The sequence below is a fragment of the Strigops habroptila genome, chromosome 1, assembly GCF_004027225.2.
Source record: "Strigops habroptila isolate Jane chromosome 1, bStrHab1.2.pri, whole genome shotgun sequence".
Taxonomy (NCBI): Eukaryota; Metazoa; Chordata; class Aves; order Psittaciformes; family Psittacidae; genus Strigops; species Strigops habroptila.
This window is the reverse complement of record NC_044277.2, coordinates 11,606,353-11,626,939: the sequence shown is the minus strand read 5'-3', so window position 1 is coordinate 11,626,939 and position 20,587 is coordinate 11,606,353. Positions and strand designations below refer to the sequence as shown.

General features: G+C 42.8%; 1 protein-coding gene and 2 long non-coding RNA genes across 5 annotated transcripts in view; 2 read left to right on the top strand and 1 right to left on the bottom strand.

Moving 5' to 3' along the window:
- TMEM65 (transmembrane protein 65) overlaps window positions 1-1,479 on the bottom strand; it is a 34,069-nt gene extending 32,590 nt beyond the window's left edge. Inside the window, exon 1 of one of the 2 annotated variants that reach the window (XM_030485201.1) lies at window positions 841-1,479. In XM_030485201.1, coding sequence (XP_030341061.1) covers window positions 841-1,180 — 340 coding nt within the window. In that variant the 5' untranslated portion in view covers window positions 1,181-1,479. The remainder of the gene's footprint in view (window positions 1-840) is intronic. The other variant, XM_030485209.1, reaches the window with a different exon arrangement.
- On the top strand, window positions 1,451-18,331 carry LOC115607664. Of its 2 annotated transcripts, XR_003991312.1 has the most exons (3): window positions 1,451-1,553; window positions 10,714-11,438; window positions 16,879-18,331. It is a non-coding gene; the product is annotated as an uncharacterized LOC115607664 (long non-coding RNA). The 2 variants fall into 2 exon arrangements; XR_003991311.1 differs by lacking the exon at window positions 1,451-1,553 and having other exon boundaries at window positions 9,080-11,438.
- Window positions 2,185-4,309, top strand: LOC115607670. The gene is made up of 2 exons (XR_003991314.1): window positions 2,185-3,539; window positions 4,115-4,309. It is a non-coding gene; the product is annotated as an uncharacterized LOC115607670 (long non-coding RNA).
- Window positions 18,332-20,587: the final 2,256 nt, after the last annotated feature.

The following is a 20,587-nucleotide window of genomic DNA, read 5'->3' as shown; positions in this document are numbered from 1 at the left end:
GCCTAGATCAAATGCACTCTGATCTCTTAAGTACCCACTATCATCTCTGTTGCAATAGGGACCATAAATTACATCTAAGCATCAGAAACAGACGTACCGAGGCTGTAATTAAAAGGATTTGGTTTTGCCAGGTTTTGATTCAAGGAAAAGTGTCGAGTTGACAAGAACGGTTGGATCAGACAGAAACAATCACTGTGAATTACTGTAATTGGCGGTGCACAGCACTGTATTCACAGACAACATCTCTAAACCTCCCCAGCACACACACACCTTCCCGCGTAACACCCAGCACTCGCAAACAAAGCCGGCAAGCAGGCAGCTCTCCGTGCAGGGAAGTGTAACTCATGAATGAGCTCCCGGAGCAGCAGCCCAGCGCCTCTTCAGAGGTCTGAAATCACTTCGCTACTGCACTAGTGCCGAGAGGGTTTCATGAGACACACACTTTCCTACTCCCTTCCCCAAAAATGGCCACCCGCGCCTCCAGAAACTCCTCGGGGGGTGAGAAACACCCCCAGCATTCGGCACGGCGGCTCGGTTTAAGTTCAGAAGGAGCTGCGGATGCTTCTGGAAAGTAAGTTTCAGGTCGTCCGCCTCGTTTATACCCGATATACCGCTCAAACACGCCGGCGTGCGCCTCTCGCTGCCCTGCCCCGCTGGAGTTCCGCGCTCACCTACCCGCCCGAAGGACTCGCTTAGGCGACGGAGAGACTGGCCACAGCCAAAACTTCGGGGGCTCAGTCCCGCACCGCCCCCCCCCTCCCATCCCCTCAGCGCGGCCCCGGGGGAGGCGGCGGTGCCGGCCTCAGGCCGCCGGCCGGGGCTGCAGGAGCCGCCGCTCACCTTGGGCGATGGCGATGGACTCGAAGCGGTGCAGCTCCCGCAGCAGGCAGCTCCGCTCGGTGGAGTGCAGGCTGTAGATAAAGTCGCGGGCCCCCTGCACCGTGTTCAACGCCTCCATCGGTTCCTTCCTGGGGTGGGTGCCCAGCGCCCGCCCCGGCGGCGGCGGCGACGACCCCCGCGGGAGGAGCGGCCCCTCGGCGCCGCCCCGCAGGCTGCCCAGGCGGCGGCGGCAGCAGCAGCGCGGCGGGCCCCGCAGCGAGCCCAGGCAGGAGGGGGCGGCAGCGGCGGGGCCCCCCGGCCGCCCCAGCAGCAGCGCCGCCCGGCCGAGCCACGCCGACATGGGGCAGGGAAGGGCGCGGCGCTCGGGCCGCCAGAAACGCCCGCCGCGGAGTCCCCGGCCCGCGCTGCCGCGGCTGCTTCCCCGGGCCGGGCAGTCCGCGCCCAGGCACCGCCCCGCAGCCGCTCCCGCCAGCGGCGGCGCCGCCGCGCCGCGCCCCGCCCCGCTCCCCTCCGCTCCGCGCCCCTCCGGCCGGCTCAGCCGCCGCCGCCGCCCATGGCCCCGCGCCGGCGGCAGGGCGGGGCGGAGGGCGGCCGGCGGAGGCGGCTCCGCGCAGGCGCGGCGCGGTGGCGGGCGGCGGCGCGGCCTCCATCGCCCTCTCAGGGCGGCCGGACGGGAACCGGCACCGCCTCAGGGCTGGAGCCGGCGGACCCCGGTCAGTGCCCCCGGGGGGAGGCTGCGAGGCGGTGTGAGGGGCGCAGGGAGGGCGGCGAGGGGGGTTAAGTGCCTGCTCTCCTCCAGACACTGGTGCTTGACAAGGCTCCGTCCAAGCTCTTTGGATTGTATCTATTATTAAGGTACCTGTAAGCTCACAGGACTTACCCGCAGCAACAAAAGGTGTCCCCGGCCCGTGTTAGGTGTCTCAGAACAAAGGAAGCAAGGGTTTGCTTCTCTTTCCCATTTTCCAGGTCCTTGCGTTAGAGTATTGCAAAAACCTCCGGTTTTTGGTTTAGTATAGTTTAGCTGCATACATAGCAGCTCTTCATCATGGATTGTAGTGATAGGATGAGGGGTAATGGGTTAACACTTAAACAGGAAAGATTCAGGTTAAAGATACAAGGAAGAAGTTCTTTCCTGTGAGGGTGCTGAGGCGCTGGCACAGGGTGCCCAGAGAAGCTGTGGCTGCCCCATCCCTGGCAGTGTTCAAGGCCAGGTTGGACACAGGGGCTTGGAGCAACCTGCTCTAGTGGAAGGGGTCCCTGCCCTTGGCAGGAGTGTTGTACTAGATGATGTTAAGGTCCTTTCCAACCCAAACCATTCCATGATTCTATATAGCATTTGTATTCTTTTTAATTAATTGGCTGGCATTGAGTTTGAACCACCCAGAGTGGTTATTTTTTAAAGAAAATACACTTTTAAGACACAGTTTACACCTTGAAAGAACAGAGGATGTTGTAGAACCAGATTTGAAGTGTTCTGCTGCGAGGTCTGGATGCTTCCCGGGTATGTATGCCATGCTAGGGGTTAATCCAGGTTCTGTATTTTCAAAACACTGTATTCCAAAAGTATTAGATTTTGTAATTAGACTGCAAAGAACCTAAATAAGCACAACCACAGGGGACTCACTCATATGCCTAACTCATTTAATACTAAGGTAAGTGACTTCTGGAGGCACTCAAAATTTGTCGCTGTGTATTTAGCTCTTTTAATACCAAAGGCAGCACACTTCTGGAGTGGGGATGTCCATGCAGGTGGTTTCAGGTCTGCTGCCTTCCTGGAGGGAGGCAGACAGGGAGTTTTAAGTTCTCCCTGCTGCCTTCTCTGCAAAGAGAAGTTAAAATGATATGTGGAAAAGCAGCACCTTCTCTCCAGTTCCACTGCTGCAGAGGTCATGCATGGTATAAAGACCTAGATCTCATGATAAACAGAGGTGTCTTACCTAGAATATGTGTTCAGTATTATGGATACTGTGTACTGTAGAGAGGGAGCAGAAAGTGAGCATGAAGATATAGAAAATAAGTCATAAATGCCTGAATATACGATGTTATAATTTCCCCTCTGTTAGAGAAATAGTGGAGATAGATGGTTGTTGGCTGCTATTTCCAGTTAAATGACTTTCTGGCTAGCAACAAATAGAGCTGCCTCTGAGACAGATTTTTACAGCTCTGTAACTCTTTCTTCCAGTGCTTACTCCCGATCCGGAGCCTCTTTGCCTTTGATGATGCTCAGAACAGTCCTTTTTTTTTTTTCCCTAAGGCATGCATTAGAAATAAAGGTATCTTCTGCTACTCTTCAGGTGCAACGTGGCAGTCAGTAGCAACAGAGTTCATAAAAGTGTTCAAAGATGCTATTAAAATTTTCTTAATCAGATAGCTTTTTCGATTAAAAACGGATGCTTCTATGCAGAAATGCAGGACATGCCGTGGGATTGCCAAACACCTGGAAAAATGGCATCTGAAAAATAAGGAAAAAACAAGCTTTCCAGATGCCAAACCTTTAATAGTTCAATTCGACATATGTCTGATTGTTTATGTTGTATCTTGTTATATATTGTATTTGATTTTATATTCACACAGCTTGATTGCACTGGACTGTAAAGACACAGCAAAGAAAGAACACTAGAACCTGGCAAGAAAGAAGACTTCCTATCTTTCTCACCAGTGTAGCCCATGCCACCCATAGGGTACATCTATTGCAAATGGTGATTGCATTTGGGTTATTCTTGGGGTGTTCTGACAGTATTCAGGTGTTTTCAGAGGCTGAAGGGGAGGGTTCCTTTGCCTGGCAGGGCTGGCAGTCTGTCGTGCCAGTCTCTAAAGGATTTCCTCATAGATGGGACACTGTGGCGTATGGATCTCTGATGAAACGAATATGAAATCAATGACGAGTGGGGAATTTCTAACCTAGCCTTGAGGTATTTGCTGTATAGATATAACAACCACGTAGAGAGGTGCCAGGGCACTATTTAAATAGGCATGATACAATACTATTACCAAAATAAGTCATCACAGTATGGCAAGGTGGAGATCAGGGTTTAGCAGACTACAGGCAGCAGCTGTGGCTTATGCCTTTCGAGCCTTTAAAGCTGCATTGAACAAATTGGAATAAAAATGTCTTCAGAGAGACTATTCTGCAACGACAGGGGACGAACAGGATAATCTAATAGGTTTTTTCCATAATTCCTTGCTGGAACGTTTATTTTGTGAAAAAGTGACATCAAAGCCGTTGGCTACACTGACACTTCAATAGATCGGACTGTTTAACTTTGTTCAGCAGGTGGTGTAGAGGAACTTCCATTAGTCCCTGATGCTCCAGCAGAGCTTGTGAACCTGCTGCAATGCATATTTCTCACAGTGTTCTGGAAACTGAAGTTTCTCTGTATTTTCTTGTTTTTCTTGCTAATAGATTAATTTTCTCCTACCATGATTTATTTTATGAGCAACCAAACTAATAAAGCTGGTTTATATATACTAGAAGTAGGAGGAAATTATTTAAAATACTACATGGACAATCTGGTGATGTTCAGCCCTAAAAGCTTGTGCAGAAATCAGCAGCCATCCTTAGAATTTCTGCAAGGTCTTCTAAGGACTGCAGAGCTGAGAGACAAGTCTCTGTGGAGATTGGCAGGAAATAGGAGGCATCCTTCATCCTATATAAATATTGGGTGCACATTTAGTAATTTCATTTTGATGTGGTGAAATAAGAGCACATCAGTGATGAAGGAACTCTCTGTCGAGGGAGTAACATGATTTCTTCACCCAGTTTAAAGGTAAGTATTGTTAGTTAAGGTGAGGCCAAGATTTAAAGGTTAGTAAATATTTGATACCATAAATTGTAACTATGCACTCTTTGTGGTTTTCCAGTAAAGTACTATATTGAGGCAGGTCAAAATTTCTAGGAAACTTGCAGATAAGTAGCTCCAGAGAGGCATGGACAAGAGACTTCTGTGCTGCCTCGTATATCTGAAGAAGACGTGGCTCTTCTGGTCCTGCTGACCCAGTGGGGCTCTGATCCTGCACGTTTGTGTGCTGGCAGATAGAGGAGTCCACAGAGAACACAACATGATGCTCACTTAAAAAAAGAGCTTTGAAATACATTGACCGCTTGCTAAAATTTGAAATCCTATCTACAGTCCGAAATAGTTGATGTGAGACAAGATTGGGAGCTTAATGTATCATTACTTGTTGAAATAGTGCAAAAATGAGTAAGATCTTGTCATTCAGCAAGAAAAGAAGGAGTTAAAATAATCTTGGGAAGTTGTAGGAGATCAAGTGCAAAGAGAGGATCTTTCTGATCATCACCATTTCCCTCCTAATACAGCTTTATACAATCATATGCATTACTGTACTAATGAGCACTTAGAAATTACCTGAAGATCATTTTGGGGTTAGGACTCTGTGCTGGCTTTGGCTGAGATAGAGTTAATTTTCTTCATAGTAGCTGGTAGGGGGCTGTGTTTTGGATTTGTGCTGTAAACTGTTGATAACACAGGGATGTTTTAGTTATTGTGAGCTTACACAGAGGCAAGGCCTTTTCTGGTCTTCATCTTGTTCATGTAGATTATTCCATGTTTTTAATATTCAGGGAGCAGACAGGCCCACCGCATGGTTTAAACAAAGCTGAGGATCATGGCAGACAATCACTGAAGTAAGCTCCCTCTGGAACTGTGTACCTGAAAGGGATAGTGTGGTTTTGGAATATATAAATATGGGGTTATCAAATACAAGAGAAGTTACACTTTTTCTGTCTTTCAGGTTAAAAATGCTTTCAGAATACTGTATTCAGCTGCAGTGTCCTCAGAATGCAGTGTCCTCAGTCCAAGCTAAATTGCACATAGCTCAAAAACCTGTTGGGAGAATTGCTAAAGGTTTGAAAAAATGCTTTTTGGCAAGAGGCTCCAAAGATCAATGTATTCACTTTATTAAGTGGGAGTTTGTGGGTTTAAGATAAACATAGTCTCTAAGTAACTTGCTTGATAAAAGAACACTGTCAGCACACAATAAAATTATACATAACAGTGACACCCATCAATGCATATCGATGTATGGCGAGTCGTGAAGCTGAAACTAGGCAGAATCTGATTGCTGCACAACATCTTAGCAGTGAGAATAATTAACAACTGCAACAACTTCCTAGAGGTTAATTTTCTAAAAGATGGGATCTGCTTCATGTAACAGTTAAGTGAAGCCTCAGCTTAGACAAGCTGTCTTTTAACTTGAAAGATATGAAAGTAGGTGTTTACTATAATTCCTCCCACATTTTTAATATATGGATGCACAGCATTTCTTCAAGTGAGTGCTGGAGTTTTTCACACTAAACACGATGGAAGACTTTGCCCTTTTTTCTCTTATACAAGTGGAACAGAAATGTTGGAGGACAGATCAGTACATCCCTCGAGTCCAAATAAATTCTTTTGTTAACAAATTAGGTGAGAGGGCTGAACTGTTGCAGTTAGTGAGCTGCATTAAAATGTATCAGGGAAGAGGTGTGAAAGAAGAGAAACGTTCCACAAGAGAGTAGGGAATGTTGAAGGAAAGCAGTAGAGCTTGCATGTATTGGGCCCACTTAGCTGTTTTCTGCCATATGTTTCTCAGGAAAAGGACTAGAGAGTCTAAAGTTGCCTTTGGGAATGTCTGCTGTACAGAGCATCTCCTGCACCACTGTAAAGCCGAGACTGTCACCAGGGGGTACTTGAACATACTGTAAGGTCTGTAACATTCATTTTGGGGTATGTAAAGATGCTGAGCGTGAACTAGAGTGGCTGACCTGCTGTGGGGACTGAGCAGCTCCTGCACAGCTCTGGAGTCAGGTGAACACACAGATGCTGTAAAGCATCTTTGCCCGGCACCTCCATCTGCCCCCTAAGTGCTGGGGCAGTGTGTCATGGAAAGGAAATTGTACCTTGCCTTTGATGCAAGGGAACAAGATAAAGCTCTCAAAGCATTACAAAGCAGCTGGATTAGGACCTTGAAGACCTTCACCACTTTACAGTGTAAAATGGATAAGATGACCTATATTGAACCTATCTTGATAATTTTCTGCTGTGCCTGAAGCAGCTGTTCCCTTATGCTATATAAAACATTTCTGTCAGCATTAACCATGTTGCCCCTTGATCCTTTCTGCCTCTATTGGACAAAGCTAGTTAGTGATAGAAGATAAGAGTTAAGCACTACCGAAAGGGCAGCCCAGGCAGTTGTTCAGCCTCTTTACACAAACTGCGTATGATGGGAAAGGTATGCACAAGACTTCTTGTACCCACAATTGAATTTGTTCCTTGACAAATGAGTCTTGGAAAAACCTCCTGCTATTCATGTGTTACCGGTGTTCCGAGCTCCATGTGCATTGGTGCTCACTGGGTCACTCTACCCCTTTGTGAGATTCCTGGAGGAGTTCTTGGCTCAGGCTTTTACCTCCTTCAGAGCCTGTATGAAACCATTGCTAGTTTGGTTAAAGGGGTCGAGTGCATCCGTCACACTATCAAAACCATAGTGGGTATGGCATCCCCATTAATACTCATGGGGATGAGTATGTATTTGAAAATCCTTCTCCTCTGTCCCTTGTGGTTTGTTGGAAAAGCATGTTGTGACTTCACCTTCCTATTGTTTCCTTTAGTAGCCAAAGCAGGTTAAACACCTGGTATTGAGGTTCCCAGTGTAAGATTTTCAATCACTATTTACTCATTTATTGATAGATAAGTTGCTGTTTGAAGCTGCCTTGTTATGCAAAGGCAAATATGATTATATGCCATGATAATTTGATGGGCCCTGTCTGTAACTGTAAAATTTCATAGCCTCCACTCATTTTTAAAATTCCAGTGTAAAAGTCATATTAAGTTCTTAAAAGATATGTCAAGTTCTGTGAACACAAATTAAGATGCCAATCAATCAGCTGGGTCTATCACATAGATAGTTTTCAAGAAGGAAATAAGCATGTGTCAACTGCCAAAAAATCCAACATCTTACTGTAAAATTATTTGTGTCCTCATTGTCTGGAAGCTTGAGAGTCTTCTAAAGCGGTGAATGAACTCCTTCCCGAACAGGGTCCCATGGATATGTCCCCTCAAAAGAAAACCAACCAATAAGCAGAATAGGTTGGAATCCACATTCAGAACTTTCCAATGAATAGCTGTTGTGCAGATTTAACTGTTGGATAAATTCATTAGGAGAGTGCTGGTGAATTTTGAATCTCTTTAAATTTCAGAATACTTGCACTGTAAAGTTCTGTTGCATACAAGATGCTCCATTTATTTCATTGTTTATAGAGGATATATAAATCTATTTAAAACAGAGACGTACGATACCAGAAAGGTCAAAAGGAAAGAGAAGCAGAAGCAGATGGCGTGTAAGATCCTGATGATAGTTTACACTAATACGTCTTTCTTCAGTGGGGAAAAAAGGTACAGGCAGTTCATAATAACTGCAGAGATACAGTTACCTGCCAGGTGTGCAAGTGACTGTCAAATGCTAAATCCACCGTCACACCAAATGGTGGGTTTAATACATGTTCTTATGTTACGGTATTTTTTGTTTAACCACTTCGTTTCTATATGGATGAATAGAGATAAAATATTACAAGTCTTGATTCCTCTTTCCCTGAGCAATAAGAAAATAAATTAAATCCTAAGAATAAATTATTCCTAAGAAAAAGAGTGACAAAATAGACAACTTTCTAGTAAACCAGCCACTCACTCAAAGTGAATTTGAATATAGGTTATGCTGCATGACTGGCTCCTGCACAGATCGGGTAATGATGAGTAACTCCAGCCAAATGTTTTCAGTATTGTATTCAGCCTACTACCGAATTGGACTATGAGAGGAGACCACTGGAGATTATAAAGAGAAACTCCTTCACTTCCAGAAAACCAGATGCAAATGTGAAATAAATCAGTAATGACCAGAAGTCTCTGCTTTGCAGTGGCTGGACCGGTCTCACAGCCTGAATATCATCATTTTATATCGAATTAGAAACAGTTTTAATTGTCAGACGTACCTGTGCAGGTACAGAGACTGTTCCTTAGGGTTCACTGTTGGCATCCCTGAGAGTGCTCTCGCTGTAGCAGGTGTAAGTACATCAGTGTTCCCAGGTAAAAGGTGTGAAGTCTCCCCTTGGCACTGAATTCAAAGTGACCCCATTAAGCTGATACCCAGCAGTTATAGGAAAGGTATGACTATTGTCCTTATTTTATAATACTAGCATGTATTCTGCAAAAGTTTGTTATGTTTTAGTATTTTAAGTGATAATTGCAATAATTATCCATATATTTTCTAAACCAACAAAAGAAAGAACCTGGTTTCCTTCCCAAAATTTGGATACATTGGCCATATCCAGAAGACCTGGACGAGCAGCCGACAGATGGAATTTTCCTCCTGATGTCACAGGCCGGGGCAGAAAACTGTCAATATTCATTGCAGCAAAATAGGAGGGTTTGGGCAGTCTATCTTGGCTTCGTTCCCTGTGTTCTCTTGAGGTCCACCCTTGCCCTTTTTTACGCTGTGCTGTTGCTGAGAGCGCTGCTATAAAACAAGATGCAGGGTATGAAATCTGTCCTCTGCAAGCTTGTTAGGAAAATGCTTTAAGCTAGAAAAGAGTCAGAAAAAGATAAGACACTTGGCAGAATGGTTATCAAAATTAAATGTGAAAAAATTGAAAAGGAGAATGAACATTGTGAGCCAGGACTGAAGCCAAACCTTAGTCACAAGCCACTTACATGGAAAGCAGGTTATTCCGTGTGTACCTGTTGTGGAGTTTCTTATGACTCATGCAAAGGGCAGCTATCAAACACTGTCAGAGGGGAGATTTGTGAACTAGAGAGACAACAGGCTGCATGACCAATGTCAAAACCACACTTCTGGTCTGTTTGTTTGGAAAATGTCAGAGTGGATGCACAAGCAGATAGCCCTGTGTAATAAAAGAGGATGCTTGCTGCCAGTCATCGCTATCTCACTTGTGAAATCCAAGGATTTACTTTGCTTTTATACTGCTTATATTTCTCTTGTTTTTTCAGCACCTTGATAACCTGTGGAAGAATTTAGTGCTGAATAAAGCGACCTTATTCTCTCAGACAGAGAATTGCCGTTGTTGGGAGTGGCTGAATTGTTTGTGGCTTCAATTTCTTTAAAGAAAAAAAAAAGATTAGCCTTGAGTCTATTTATTACCAATGCAATAGGTCGTTATTGTACTCTTGTTTTTCTCTTTTGCTCTCAGTCTGTGGCTAATACTCTTTGAATTAATTTCTTTTCAAATATGGGTTGAATAAATGTACAGCATATGCATGTGGGCATAAAAGCTGCAACAGCTGAAGACATGTTTATTGATTTATTGACCTGTTTTCCTCAGAGACTTCAATGCCATGCAGGGATTCTTTTCAAGAAGATTTTTGTGTTAAAAGAAATAACAGATGGGAATCGAATAAATTGCCTCGATGGGGGTTTGTGTTACATAGATGTTTGTATCTGGTAAACAAGCAGCTGGTTTGAGCCAAACTTTTAGATGCCCGAAGGCAAATAAGCTCAGTGGAGCTATGACACTTCTATCCTTCAATGTAATTACTCCATAGCCATTCAGTTTATAATGTTGCTTTAACAGGATAATGAAGTGCAAGATTATATTTCTATTATTGTTTATTGTATTCCATTGTCTTTTTATATGCTCACACAACTACAAGAGATAAAGATCTTATGTTAAAAAACTTTGATCCCAGCAATGCTCCTCAGCATTTAAGACTGCTTGCAAGCAGCAAGGACAGCAGAGTCTGTCCTGCCTGATTTCTTTACAACTATGTAATACAAGAAGCTATTGATTTTGTTTTATTACTCTGCTTTAGTATTGCCCAGACCTCAAGGATCTCTGCCAGGCATCTGTTTCTTGCATTTCAGCTTCGTGCCGCCTCTTCGAAGTTCACCTCTTACTCCCTGAAGCCGACGTGATCTGGATCAGCAACACAAACTTCTACAGTTGTGACTCTGTGTTACCCTTGTTTATCTTCTGTCAGTCTCCTTAAGTCTGTCTGATATGTAGTTTCCCTCCCAGGCTTTACTGCCTGAACTTCAGATTTCTGTGGACTATAAAGAGAGACTGAAGCAACCAATTCTGATTAGACATCAAACTTTTTAGATACTGTGCTGGTACCTGTGGTGTAGGTGTCTGTGTGTAGGTGCAGGTGGGCTCCCAGTATATTACAGAGAATGCCTCTGTAAGGCCATTCTCTTGACTTACCTTAGAGGCCTGTCTGATGAGCTTAACTACCCTCGACTTGTGCCTGGCTATCAGTACATACTGTAGAGGGAGCTGGGAATGGTTATGACTTAAATGTTTAACTTACTTACAGATGCATAAGCTTTAGCAGATGAGTATTACTCAAAACCACCTTTTAAGTATGGATACCGTACCGTGTCCTCAGGTGCTACTTTACTTTTACTTTGCTTTTCCTACTGCAGTCCCCAGGTGGGGTTTTAAACCCAGTCAGCAGAGTACTTGCTCTCCAGCAGGAAATAAACCCACAGGAGAACAGGACATGGGCTCAGTGCATGGGATTTCAGCGAGTCTACTGATTTTTGCAGAACAAGGGATCACGCATCTTGTACCGGGCACGTGGCAGAAGGTAAATCCAGACTAACTTAATCCATGTTTATCCTGTTGTTTCACACTTTCACTCTCAATTTAGTCCAGAATATAAACTTCTTTTGTCAGTACAAATCTTTATCTGAAGAACAACTGCATGTTTCTCAAAACCATGTATTTTGGCCAGAAAAAAAATAGGCCTGTATGCATGAACTGCAGCCTATGGAGAAACAACTTCTTTTCCAGAAGTTGCTGGTCATGATGCACTTCAGGAGCTGTTTGTTGATAGCAAGCGTTGTTATTTTCTGCTGTATTGCCATTAACAAATGTGGGTTTTAATTGGTTTACAAAATAATTCCTGTGGAGGATTTGAAAGCACATTGTGCTTGACAAAAATAGGTGGTAATGCAGACATGATGTTCTGGGCCCAAGGCAAATATTCGTCTGTAGACAGGTTATAGACGTGGTGTTCTCCAGAGAAGCAGCTTCCAGACTGGAGATTGCAATGCCACTTAGAAGTACAAGTGGAATCCTGGGCAGGAGTTTTGCTCTTGGTGTTGCTACAAGCAAAACTAGATGATCGGTAACAGAGCAGTGGTAATACCAGTCATTGCAAAACAGGTTTCCCAGCTGTCTGTCTCTCCTGTATGCCAGCTAATTACGTTATTATATAAAGAGAAAGAACCAACTGTTCGATATGTATGACAGCAAACATGTACTGTACGTGCACGTATGTTCATTGTGTGCATCACCTCTTCCTTTTGGCAATCCTATGAGCTTACTATGCTGTCTTTAAGAAAAACACTTCACAAGGCACAGATTCAAATGAGCCTGAGAGTTGAGACTTTGGTGTTCAACATGGCACAGAACCCATAAAACCAGGATGTGAGCTCAACAAGGACCTTTTTTAGTAGATTGACGGTGTATATTGGGCACCACAAAATGTATGTGAAGAGTTTCAGAGCAGGAGAATATTGGATCCCCAACAGCAGGAATTGCTTTTGGTTTTCCACAGCACAGAAAGTTGCAGTTTTCACTTCTGGGGCTGGATAATTTCATTACCAAAGAGATCTATAAACACACATACAGGATTTTGAGGATAGAGTAAAGGAAGAGCAATTAGTTAACACAACTATAAACTGGGAATTGCTTCAGAGAATTAACATCAAAGTGCTTTTTATTCCAATCCAGTCTCTGTCAGCCCTTTCCCACTTACCTATAATTCTTGCTTGGGCTCAATATATGGAAGACTCTGGACACTTTAAAATGAGCCTGCACCTAAATCACAGATTTACTTAGAAAGTTGTACTACTTCCTCTATTACAAGACACCTTTTAGGTTAGGTTCCTCTTTTTGTTATTCTTTGGGAGTTTGGGGCTTCTAAACGACAATCTGGTAATGTTTTCAAGGCTTTTATGGTAAACACAATGACTAGAAACTTACAGAAGAAGACAAAAATATTACTGCTGTGTAACCTTTAGACTTGAGCTTTCAAAACCCCCACTCTACTCTATCATGAGAATCAGTCAAACTAATGGTGATTGCCCAGACTGGAGTTTTACTGCATGGCAGGAAGGCCTTAAAACTGCTTGCACACAACTTTTAGGTTTGCTTAATGTTACAGTTCTCATCAGCCTCCAATGACATTAGGGGGATCCTCAGCATATCTGAAGATCAGATAGTGACTGAGAGACAAGGAATTTAGGTGTATTTGTACTCTAATTTGAAGCTCAGAGGTATTTGCAGAGTAAGCTGGTAGCACATGTGCCAATTTTGACTTTACAACTCTATTTGTAAATATTATTTGGAATCAAATGAGTAAATGTTTTGAACAGTGTTTTGAACAAGTGTTTTGAACAGACTATGCCAAATTTGCCAACTGTCTAGATAATGAAAGTTTCCATCTTAATGGATTTCTGAGTGCATTTGGTCTGAAATACAGACCCAAGACTTAAACACTGAAATTAACTTTCTACCACACGCACTGCTAGTGTTTGGCAAAAACAAGATCAAAGGCTTATTTTTTTTATCATGCTAAGGCTCCTTGACATTATAGAACATCTGTACAATTCAGGGAAATGAGGTCTACACCTTTTAGAAGCCCTGTTACTCTGCTATTGTGCCATAAAAGCATCTTACTGTAAAAGAAAATGAAGAGCCAACTTCATGAGAAAAATCAACTCTTCATGAGCCCTTAAGAGTGCTCTATGCAGCTGTACTGCAATCAGCCAGGATCATCTAAACATTTGCGTTGCTCATCTAGAAGAAGAACTTATGTATAAAATGTTACGTGACTTGTTTTGAATTCTGCTTGCGCATGCACTTCACCTCTGGGCATGTTCTCTCTTGTTTTAGAAGATCTGACTGAAACTTCTCTTTTTTTCCACCGCGTTCTCAGCAAATCATCAGGAAGGGAATTGCTCAATAGCAGATGTAACAGCCAAAGAAAAATTACAGCCTGTCTAGGATTCCTTTATAATCATAAAATGGAAGAAGAAAACCTTGGCTCAGTATATAGAAAGATATTCTATAAGGATCCAATTACACAGAGGTATAGAATTAATACCAAATAGGTAAAATTCTGTGGGTAGAAGTATGGGAGAACATACATCTAGGAGAATATAATATGTAATCATCTGTAAGGATTAAATTACAAGCACTAGTTTTTTATTTGTTTTTCTGGTTCAAAAGCTCCACAGAAGTGATTGCTGCAGCTGCTAAAATGTGAGGGAATAAGGCCCTGTCTCAGAGAGCTTTGTGCCAGGGAAGTCTGGCATTGACTATCCTATCAATAACCTTAATATTGAAACCATTCTGACATCCTGCTGGTAAGCATACACAGCAACCAAGGATTCACAAGCAAGTTGTCCTCTTGCCGTTCTGATAACACATTTATATAGCACTTGATACTTATGAAGAGGTAGATAAATATCAGTGAATTAATTCTCACTAGAAGGAGGCAATTCCACTTTATTTTACACGCAGTGAAAACACTTAATAGTGAGTCACTGATTTAAGACCTGCCCGGTCCCATGCACTGCATGTGAGACTTACTCATTTGATTCCCTTTCCATCATCCTCTGCTATGGCACTTCTAGCTCAGTGCTTGCTGTATAGCCACATTGACTCTTCTGCTTTCTGATCCCGTACACTAGATGCTGTGATCTGTTTGCCAGCCACATCTTAGATCTCTTTACAAGCTGCAGCTTCCGTGTAGGGACAGGTGAGCCGCTCTGCGCTGCAGCTCTGGGTCATCACGCAGCAGTGCCAAGTGCCAGGGAGCCCTTCCAGAAGCCAAATCCCTCAGCTGTAGATCTGAATGATGATTAATGATACAGGCTTACCTTCCAGTGTGATCTGGCACACGGGTGTAGAGCCCAGACTTGGACCCACTGGACAGACGAACAGCCCTGCCATGGGCATGCAAAGTCACACATCCCGCTACATGATCAAACAGAGGGGTCTCCCATATGGGATGAGAAGAAATGTTAGACCTTACTTGGGAAATCTACTATAATATGAACAAATCAAGCCAGTTTGAAAGTATTTCAGCTAATCCCTGCTTCTAAAGCCACTGAAGTGCCACAGTAGGTCATGTTCCAAGCAGTTTGAACTGGCTCTAAAGCCTTCTAAAAATGGCTTTAAAAAATTGAGTAAAAAGAGTCCAAGGCACCTAAAGCTTGTTCTACAAATACCTCCAACCAAGTTTAAAATTGAGAAAGCACCTCCACAATGTGCAGCAGGTTTTAAAAACTGATAGTAGCAATTACATCTACCCTGAAGTCTCAGCTTTGCCGTAGTCCTCTACAGAGTCCACTAGAGGCCACCACCCCTCTGTAGTAACAAATAGAGGTGTTAAGAACAAACATACTGTACCGTGTTTGGGGTAGATTTCAGAATATTCCCATTTATTTAAGTGTGCGTGAAGCTATGTATCAGTATAAACTATTTTGGTTAGTAGTGAATATTGATACACTATGAACATCATCTTTTCTCTATTTATATATTTACCAGTTTAAAGACTTCCTAAGACAATGATCAAATAACATGAAGTCTTCTCTAGCATCCTTAGAGAAGGCCAGATTTATTCCCCCCATGCAGGAGTTCTCTGTGCATGCTCAATATGGTCTTGTTAGCAGTGGGATCTCTACCTCTTTGCTGAAATAGCCCCTCTCAGCTGGTTACTCTGAATCCTGTAGCAAATTTAGACCTAAAGCCCAGTTCCAGGCAGCCATCCAACTGAACTCAGCAGGGCTTTCCTCAAAACTGTGACAAGGTTAAAGCATGGATCCTTCTGGGGTCACACAAGCAGAGCCTAGAAGGAGTCAGGGTGACAGAGAGAAATGTGTCTTACTAACTTCATTTTTAGGCTTGTTATGGTTTTCATTGTGGAGCATACAAAATCAATGCCATATGAGCTTGGGACAGATACAGGCAAAGGAGGAGCAGCTTCTGTAAGTGTTCTTCAATAGAGGAAAATCATGATCTTGAAAACTGGCAGCGCTCTCTAAAGAAAATACTTAGTTTCAAACTCAAATAAAAAGGGTACAGCATGTCGTACAGTAACACTCACAGCCAGGCCTTTTGCTGGAAGTTGGGAAATTCCTCTCTTCTTCTTTTCCCCGTTTACTTTAAACATCTCTTCTTAATTTTACATTTGTTATACCTATGATAAAAATGAGGAAGATTTTGTAGAGAAAGAATACGTGCTCTTAGCTCTTAGTAGAGATTTTCCACTGGATTATTTTTGTATAGTCGTGTGATGGTGATTTGTAGACCATAAAGCTTATTTCCTCCACAGATGTTGGAGAAATCTACATTGCTTTGCAGGGGGCAAATGCTTCTGTGCACTGATATGGGCATTTCACTACAGCTAAAGAATCACAAGTTCAGCTACAATGACCTGTCTGTAAAATTCCATTTCAGTTTCAAACTGAAGCTACGTTTGACCACTAAACCACCTAGTTCTTCATGCGATCATTCAAAATAGCAAACTTGAAAGTTTGCATTACTTGATAAACTTGTAATAATAAATGTGATTTGAATGAATAATCAGTTACATGGATTTAAAAAACTTGTTTCTAGATTCCTAGAGAATTATCATCCAAATTAGGCCATACCAGATACTTGATTATCTTTCCAGTATCTGATTCTCATCAATGAGAAAGATACTAGGCAACAACATGAAAAAGATAAATGTCTTTTTAACCATGGTTTCCTCATCTCCTGAAACATAAAGGTTCACAGCCATTTTCTATGTTCATATTCATGTCCAAGTCCTCATCCACATAAATATTTAGCTCTTTTAAGCAGAGCTGTTTCATTTGGGTTAGACTAGATGACCTTTGAAAGTCCCTTCCAACCAAACTATTCTATGATTCTATGATTCAGCAGCAAAAAATTATTAATATAATATAATATAATGTATAATATGTAATATCATATTTACTGATACTTGCTTTTCTTTGACCTTATCCCAGATTCATCTGTTCCTGCTATATAGCTCCATTGTGCATGTGTACACAATGGGGAAACTCTTTCTTCAAAGCTTCTGAAGTGCATGAATGAAGACAATTTCCTCTCCTTGACACAGAAGAGGATTCTTTCACTGACTGGCTTTATGCAACTGCGTAGACGCAGCGCAGCAGTGGTTGAACTCAGCATCTTTCTTAACATACCTGTCTCCTCACTTCTTTTATGTGTGACTAATGGTGTCACTGTGCTTCCTGCCACCCACACTTTCCAAACTGGGTGTCATTTGTTCATTCCTGTTTTGGAGCACTTCCTTTTCACTATCACCTTCATTAATATAAACTTTCTCATTCTCAGCTTCACAGCCCTGCAGGATGCCCCATTAGCTTCCTTTTGCCATCTTCCTGCACTCACTAACTATCCCAATTCTTCTGTGCCTTTTCAGTCTCACAATTCAAGTCACAGCATTAAATCTTAAAGGAGAAACTGCACCAGCACAGCAGGGCCTTCCTCTGATGACCCGCTCCACTCATGCTTCTGGACCACAGCCTCAAGAGAAGCAGCTGGATTTAGACATAGCTTTTTGCTCACAGTATCATCAGCCAGACACATGTGCAGGCAAAAAAACAGATGTTTTATGTGACTACAAATATTTTAGGAGCAACAAATCACCCTTGGATTATTTTGATGTTATGCTTGACATTTCATGTTATTTTTGCTAGTTCTGGAGGAGGAAAGGTGGTGAGGAGGAGTGAAACCTACTGTCAATATTTTTCCTGTGAAGGTTTGTGGCATCTTTACCATTAACTGCCTTCAAACACTCTTAATTTTGAGGTAATCTCTTCCCTGGGCATAGTGGGCTGAGGGAACAGTGTGCCTTTATGCCAACTTGATTAGTTATTATGAAACCCAGAAACTTAGGGGATTTTTGTACTGTGTGGGGATTCAGACTTTCTGTTCTCTGAAGTTCCTTGCCCTGGAATATATTCTAATGTTGGACTGTCACTGCCAAATTTTTTTGTGGAATCTCATCAGAGTCAGAAAGATCCCATTAAAATGCAGTTGTTCAGACTTAGTTTTTGATGTTACAGAAGGATTCATTACTGCCTCAGCTGAATTCAAACCAGAAGAGGAATTTTAGTTATATGTGAAAATGATCTTCAGTTTTACCTTAGTTCCTATTTGTTTTTAGGACACCCCTGTGGGGAAAGAAGAAAGCTGTTTTCTCAGCCCTTGCTGTGGACTTTCAGTTTTACAGATTCTAAACTGGTGGCATGTGCTCCTGGTTGTTTACTGTCAGAAAGATCCCATTCTGAAGTAGTTCCAAATCTCTTCTACTATTACCTGCCATGAAGCTCCAGTGATATCGTTTCAGCAGCTCAAATGGTTGAAAAGCAATCTGAAAATGTGGGATTTTATATTCATCTATTCTTTCTAAAGAATAAAGTGGTTTTCTACTTAGTTCTGGTAAAGCAACAGAGGAATATGTTACATTAGAGAGGATAATCTCTGTGGCACAGGTGAAGCTGCCTGATGACACTCCTCAGTAATTTTATCCCTGGTAAGTTAAGGTTAGCCACATGTTACGATGGAGAAAAAACTGACCTACTCCATCCAGTCACCTCAGGAGGCTGAGGCTGTTACAGTCAGTTACTTCTGTTCTGATACTGGGTGGGCAGCAGAGAAACAGGAGTGAGGAGGATTACAGGCTGAGGTCTTTCAGACCCCAGTCCAAGCCCGCAGTAGCTGAGACAAAGAGGCTGGGCAAGGACTAACAAGATGCAGAAGCTTGTGTGGGTTATATCTAAGGGTGACCAGTGCAGACAGGTCACTCCACCCTTGAGAAGCCATCTAACGGGCCAGTGTCACACAGCTAATGGCACACCTCTCAGATGTGTTTCTATCCCCAGCCTGCAAAGCCCAAACAGTCTGTGCAGCTGCAGAGCACTGCCCACCTGCACTGGAGACAGCAGCTTGCAGCCTCAGAGCCCACCACTTGGGAGCCAAGCCTCAGTAGGAGTTTGGCTTTCTCTCAAGCCAACAACCCACAGCCATCACAGTTTTTGCAACACGTGATGAGTTAGCAAAGACAATGGGTGAGAGGCATTGTTCAGATGCTGGCCTGGAGAAGGGGAAGAGAGCTCTGAAGGCTCCTATCTGTCAAGTGACGTTGAACCACACCAGTGTTGCAGCTGCAACCCTCTCACCCTCCCCCAGGAGAACCCCCTTGCCAGGAAATAGATGCCAGCCTGGAACTGGCTCCAGCAGACAAAATAAGTAGTAGAATTGGAAGGAGACATTAACACAAAATCCTGGGCCAGGGAATTCAGTACCAAAATTCTCATTACTTCGAGGGACCAAGATGTTACACCTTGAACTCAGCCATGGGAGTGTGTCTTCTTAAAATGATTAGGAGAGTCTCAGCAATCACTTTCAATAGGCTGTTATAAGATAAATTAATCCTAAAACTCTGCCGGCTCCCAACTCTTCCTGTAACCGCTTAAGCTAATCTTCCTGCTTCACGTAAGTGAAGATTAAGAAGGATGGTAAAAAGCAGCTAATAGCTAATGAAGGAGATTTTCTTTCTCCTCCTGGTCACAGGTCAGCTTATTTTATTTCTTTATTTATCATTTATAATGATACACATGGAAATGGGGGACATTTAGGAAATAGCAATTTGGTCCTTGCTTACACCACCTCTCTGTGTCCAGGGCAGCAGAGGTGATAATGTGTCCCAGAACAGGAACTTAATGGACTTATCTGGTGCAATATTACTTTTCGGGGAAAGAGAAGTGAGAACAAGAGGTTTCATATGGGTAATTGCTAAAATAATGTGAAAACTGGAGCAGTTTGAAAAGAGCCTGAACGAGAAATTGTGCAGAGGCAAGAAGAGTAAATGACTGACTTTGCTTCTCCAACTTAACAGTCAGAAGCTGCCAGGTATTTGGAGCTAGAAACTAACAGTGTATTGAACTTTGTAGCAGGGGTTGGTTAGTAGCAAAAGCAGGTCTGTGTAACTCAACGTTCACTGTTATCTTCTGAATTCTCGGACACAGAGTGGCTGAACAGAGAACAAATTCATACTTACAATGTGCAGATACTCACCGGACTTCCCATATAGAGCAGACATCTTTCTGGGAAATGAAGGGTGAAATATCTCTCCACATAAATCACTGTGAATTTTTCTTGCAACTTCAATGAAGCAATGCAAAGACATTAAGAGATGAAGAACATTAGCATAATCAGCTCATGTTTAATCCCCCTAGTCCAACCCAGGAACATTCTCTATGTGTTATTGGTTAGCACTTTAATCCTGGCCAGGTTTATATGACCTGTAAATTCCCTACTCCACTGCTGTAACTGTCAGATAGCTCACAATGTGCATCCTGGATTTGACAGAAAGACGCACTCTACACAATTTTCAAAGTATAGTTATATTAAGTAAATGGAAAAGGAGAGCACAGAGAAATATGGGAGCTACAGAAGAAAATGCTTTCAAATATGGTTATTTTATACAGGTATAATATGCATATGTTTTTGATTCCTTCCTTTAAAAATGCTGCTAAGATCTGATAATGACTGGAGTGATGACCAGGATGGAGACCACTGTTAGATGACAGATAGAAGAACACAATGAAAGGAGGGCTTGCAGAGGAGATTTATCAGAAAACTAAGGAATGTGGTGAAAACTGTGAGGTTTCCATCAGACAGCATGAG